At 36.3% G+C, this 6,241-nt stretch overlaps 1 protein-coding gene across 1 annotated transcript; it reads right to left on the bottom strand.

The window, feature by feature from the left end:
* Positions 1 to 2,131: 2,131 nt before the first annotated feature.
* LOC140047355 (beta-1,3-galactosyltransferase 1-like) lies at positions 2,132 to 5,625 on the bottom strand. Its single transcript, XM_072092313.1, has one exon. The coding sequence runs from the start codon at positions 5,478 to 5,480 to the stop codon at positions 3,855 to 3,857; it is 1,626 nt and encodes a 541-aa protein (XP_071948414.1). The 5' UTR covers positions 5,481 to 5,625; the 3' UTR covers positions 2,132 to 3,854.
* Between the last annotated feature and the right edge of the window lie 616 nt (positions 5,626 to 6,241).

Below are 6,241 nucleotides of genomic sequence, written 5' to 3'. Positions count from 1 at the left end.
TAAATGCCTAAAAATAAAGTAGATGCGAGCTACAAACAGTTCATCCACGAACGTTACCAAGACACAGCTTTTATCATCTTCAAGGAGCAACAACGAAGAGGGTTTTTTTCCTTAAGTCACAGTTCAGCCTGGGGTCACAATACAGCACAGGGTCACAAGGCAGCCAGGAGTCACACAAATGGAGCCTCTACGTCAACAACTCATACTTCAAAACAACAAACTTTTACTAGGTTCGGAAATCATTCCGTGATTTTTAAAAAAGAAGATAAAATGATTATTAAAAAAGATCAGAACGTTGTTAAATCACAGTTGTGTGTTGTGTTGTGAAGGTCGCTTGTAGTTCATTACAACTCTCAGAAACTTTGAAAGAACCGATGAAAATTGAAAAGATTATTGAAGATATGCAAGATAGTTGGTTCAAGATAATCTACCTGCTGAAATAATCTAAACTGGTCGTCGCAATGTGCATCAAATTAAAAGTTTTGTCAATTCACCATTCTATGCTTTCTTCCAGATTGTACTGTAGATGGTTTTAAGGTCAATTGACAATACAGATCTACCTCTAATTAAGGACATTGTGGTCTTTAAAGCTCTGTCTACACTATCAAACTAGTTTGACAAAAACAGTGTTATGTGCCTAAATATGGCAGTAATATGCCCAAATATAGTAGTGATATAACATCATCTAAAAATGACAAGTCATATTTTTATTCATAACAAAATAATTTAAATATTTAATCTCATAATGTTGTACTTATTGTGTGTTTAAATCTATTTCTCTTTATACGGTGGTACTACACTTGCTATAGCATTTTAATATACTTTAAATCCGTGACTGCTCCCTATGCAATACTAATGTGTTCCTTTTCTATGTATTTTAAATCCTTATTCTCTATACACTCTATGCTAATAATGTTGCTCTGACAATTTTAATCTGTTATAAAAGGTTATGGCATTTTCTTGCCGATTTACTTAAAATGCCATAGTTAAAAGTGAAGTTATACCGTGCACACGGAATACATAAGAACTTGTTAGGCAATCGCGAAACGTCAACTTATATACACGTCATCAAATTCATAAATAACGATTTACTGTATCCTTATTACTAGATTAAGAAGATACATTATGCTAAGTATTAACACCATTTATCTGGTATAAATTGTTTTCATAATTATAGCTGGTATAAATATTGTTTTCATAAAAATATCAACCTCATCATACGATCGTTTTATCGTCAAATCACAGTAACTTTCATGACATTATCATTATCCGATTATCGGTACTGTTCCTATAATACTGTGTACATTTACCATAGTGAAGTTACAATTGTGAAGATACGGTGTTGGTGTCACATGTGACGCCTGTATCATAGGTCAAATATTTTTACCACAAATGAGACAGAATCGGATAAAACGATGATGTAATGAAAATGAGCGTGATAAATGATGAGGAAATATGATATGTGATTATGATGTGATTAGGCCTACAAAAACGATTTATAAAGGGCTATAATACAATTAAAACTTGGTCACTAACAGACCATGTTCATCTTAAACGCTACATAAATAATAATCCCCTACTTAATTATCACTTTAATTAAACTCCGCTTTATGTTGATTGCGTGATACTAATTTGGTGACAGTAACGACGGTACATATGTCACATGTAATCATGTGACATTATCGAATGCATATAATTGCTAAACATAACAGTATTAACGATAAGTATAAATAATTATATTATTCTATAGCTATAAGTTTAGTATAGGCTACTCCTACCTGCTGTGAATTGAAGTTAAGGCGAATTTTGAGCGACAGTGAAGGGGGAAATACACCGAAAGAATGTTCCCTAAGGGCGTACAATAGAGTTATCTGCAGTGTAATATTACTAATCATAGGCCTATTCATATTAAGATCTTCCAGATTGTATATTGCAATAGTATGAAATAATTATGTGTAGGCCTACCTCCCGTTTTAGACCCTCCAAATTCTCTGATTACCACCTTGTTAACAAACATCCAGTGCAATAAAACTCATATTTAATGGTGTCATATTCGATTCGTTGGTTAATGACATTTGTTTCACTTTATCATAGTTTTAAATAATACGCGCTATTATTCATCGGTGGTGTGTTTTACATATTCCAGGTACGAGTATTTAACTCGATAACACACGATATTTAGAAGTATCGTCGTAGTATTTATGTCACAGTCAAATAAAACATTACTGATAGATAAACGTTAGATTGTGTTATGTTGTTTATCCGAAATTCAATTTCCCATTAGAGTGTGTTTATGGTAATGGCCCAAACGGTTCTTTATTCAAATGTCAACGGTGTTTAAACAAGGATACAATATTTTTTTTATTAAATTTATTTCAATCTCATTAGCTTTTACCCATCGCGGCGTTTTATTTTACAAGTACACTAAGAATAAATTACGTATTCGTCGCGGTGTTTTATTTTACAGGCGCGTTTCAGTATTCTGTAAGCGATTATTTGATCGCCGTTGGGCCGAAATCAATCAATACATAAAATAATTAAAACTTATTTAAATATTCTTTATTACTATTGTAATTATTAAATCATGTAATTGTTTTTACAGTAGCTTATTATAAGATAATTGTAAATAAATAAAATGTATATAGGCCTAAATTTAAAACATAAACTTCGCAGCAAGCACAACAAATAATCCGACGTTTAAGCGTCGTTCCCACTAGCGACGCAACACAAGGACGTAACGCAACGCAAGTGAATTGACCAATCACAAGCGATGGCTTATTCGCTTGTGATTGCTAACTGTCTATAGGCCTAACTTCGCCTGTCATTGGTTAAAACGCTTGCGTTGCGTTTACATCATTGCGTTACGTTCTAGTGGGAACCAAGCTTTACAATAAGCGCTAATTTATAATTCCATGTTGGGTGCATATTATAACAACAATCAATAATAGTTGTGTTTTGTATTCATTGTAGCGTGCATGAACCAGCAACTGCAATATTAACATGAATTAAACCAGGGAAAACATTCACTCTTCCCTGATTAAACGTAGTACAGAAACTGATGCTATGAGCAATAAACTTAAAACGCAGAGAGACCGAGTGCGTGCAATGACTCGAGATTTGTTTTAACTTTTTCTAACGTCACCAATATATTGCAAGCTCTTTGCCAACTAGAGTCTACACTAGCATTGTGTGTCACGCTCAAGTTTGCAAACTAAAGTTTGCAAGTGTAGTTTGCCAAAGTTTGTTAACTGGTCTGCACTAGCAACATTTTGAAACTTTTCTTGAAAAAATTTAACTTGCAAACACAATTTGTCAGTATTTAACGGTACCTTATACACTAGTAAACTTTGTAAACTAAAAAACGTTTTACAGGAATAGTTTTGCAAAGCTTGTTAGTGTACACTAGGGCAGCAGCATAGCAAACCCTGATGAAACTTTTTATTTTCGTTTTTGAAAGTTTGCTAGTGGATGTTAACCAGATGAGGAACTTTGACAAACTGAAGAAAGATAAAACTCTATCTACACTATCAAACTTTATGTGACAAAAATGTGATGCCCAAATATGGTAGTGATATGACGTCATCGTAATTTTGTCACATAAAGTTTGATAGTCTAGACAGAGCTTTACCATGCACCTTCTTGACAAACTAAAGTTTGTTTAGGTTTACGATAATAATTTCAGCGAATCAATAACAGTTTAACAGAAACGTGATGCAAATGAACAAATCGACAGCCTTTGACAGGCATGTCACAAACAGTGGTAAACTCATAGTTTACCATACCAAAAGATTGATCAAGTTTGATAGTATAGTTATGGACTAGGTAAGAAATAATCTAAATTGTCTTTTATATTTTTAAAAATCCGTTCTACCACATTCCCTGTCCTTTAAATGCCGTTCTACCACGTGATATATATGAATTAGTTCACCTTCGGAAATTTTGAAAATGAAGAACATGTGTTTGTACACACAAACATTAGACGGTCTTTTCATCAAAACAAAATGTTCGCTATGTATTGGTTTAATTCCTTGACTCTCCGCCAGAAGTCCTATGTACACACCATCCATTGCAACTGGTGTGACGGATGGAATGGCTTTGAGAAACTGAGTGACGTAGTTGTACGAAATAAGATATACGGGCGCATTAGCGTAATCTGGTAAAGTCGATCTGGGATAATCCGTTTCTGGGATATAATACGGACTTTCTACGTCACGATTCGGAACATTTCGACGTACAACATGGCCTATGTATAAACTACCACGTGTTTGGGTGGTTAACCAATATAAAAGAGAAGGAATGTTAATGTACATATCCGTTTCTGCTCTTAAAATATGCGGAGGTTGGCAGTTACTATCAACAACCCACTGCATCCCCATCAAAACTTTTCTTGTTGTCTCTTCCAGCATATCTATAAAATCTCCTTGAATGATGTCATTATTTAACTGCGATTCTTTGACGATGGCTTCATTATCAGTGCTGTTCCGAGGTCTACCCATCAGAAAGTAAATCTTCCAATTACCTACTATTGTTTCTGGTTTATCTACGTTAGCTTTCTTGCCCCAGGTTCGACGAATCATTGAGCGTAGATGTGCTTCTTTCACTGTAGTGGTCACAAGAACAACCAAATCTGCTGCTTCGCAAGAGGTGGGTCTTAAGTATAGGCCCACCGGGAAAGACTTTGGGTCTGGTCTTTTGACGTCTGCAAAATCTTCGAACCTCTTGTTTTGTACGTGTTTATTTGGATTAAATCGCGGGATTACAGGGACATTGTCTGCATTCTGGTTGTTTAGTACAGCATCTATGTAGTCTGGGTTGGCGTCCTTTCGTACTTGTAGTCCGTGTCCCAGATCGAGAAACTTCCCCGCTATTTCTGGCCGTAGAAGCTCTGGTTCCTGGTGTAATGGAAGAGGATTTGCAAATCCGCCACGTTTTGCCGGCTTCTTTTCGACGACATATTGAGCAGCTTGTTGCAGAGGTTGTTGGTTCACTGGTTGTTGGTTCAATGGTTGTTGGTTCAATGGTTGTTGGTTCAGAGGTTGTTGGTTCACTGGTTGTTGGTTCAATGGTTGTTGGTTCAGTGGTTGTTGGTTCACTGGTTGTTGGTTCAATGGTTGTTGGTTCACTGGTGGTTGGTTGACGCCAACAGGATATCGTACAGCTTCCACTGGTTGACCATGTTGCAGTATTTGCTGTTGCGGAACATTAGCTCCGCCAACATCTATCATCACTGGTGCATTTTGCTCTTGTAACGCAGGTTGCCGATTGACGTCATGTCCATTAACTAATAACTTCGGGTTAACGTTGAGAGTTTCTGTTTCCGACTTAGTATTCGTCACCGAAAAATAATACACGAAGAGCAACACTAAAACCAGTATAATCCAGAAAACGGCGTTAGGTTTCCTAGTTCTCGGATGGAGTAACATTTCCGATTTTCTATTTATCAGGTTTACTTCTTCGGCGTTTGAAACTATACCGTTCATTTAAACATAAAAGTACGAGATGATGACAAATGACACTTTCCAGTACAAAACGCTCAATTTGACGAGATTTCTTTCAGTGCATTGGTAATTAAAACGCATCCAACACTAGAGTAAACTAAAGTGATAGACTGAAAACAAATTAATGTATAGATTTTATCAGTGCAATGTGTCGTGGCAAACTCTGGTAGGTTGCATTGATTTACTAAAAGAATTGCATTTGTCTATTTGCGGTTAAAATCGACCGTTAGTTTACACATAATTATCATAAGTTAATTGAGTCCCTTTAGCAAAATTATTGATTTTAGACCAGAGTTTACACGTGATAGCTATGGGGATATAGGGACGCACACCACCTGTTAGTATGGGACGCTCCTGATCAATAAGTGTGGATGATTTGTCCGATTGTCTAGTTAATCGATACAGTGTCGGACTGATTTTGTCATTGAACAAATTATGTTTCATTTTCCGTTGCTGATGAAAATGACTCCTTTGCCTATAGTACCGTATACCTAGTCGCCTACAGTCGCGACGTCCACATAGGCGGTTGGTGGACAAATTACAAACGGCAGGTCGAATGATGCACGCGTCATCGTGATTGGTCAAATTATTTGAAGCGCGCTCACATCCGGGCGGCGATTTTTTTTTTCGTACATAAGTAGCTCATGGGAGTCGAACCCAAACATCGACATGTAAAGTCCATAGTCTTATCCACTCGACTACACAGACGGCTCGACAGAAATCGTTTGCATTAGTGAATTGTA

The sequence above is a fragment of the Antedon mediterranea genome, chromosome 4 (genome assembly GCF_964355755.1).
Source record: "Antedon mediterranea chromosome 4, ecAntMedi1.1, whole genome shotgun sequence".
NCBI lineage: Eukaryota > Metazoa > Echinodermata > Crinoidea > Comatulida > Antedonidae > Antedon > Antedon mediterranea.
Note: the sequence above shows the minus strand (reverse complement) of the source record. Positions and strands in the feature narration are given on the sequence as shown.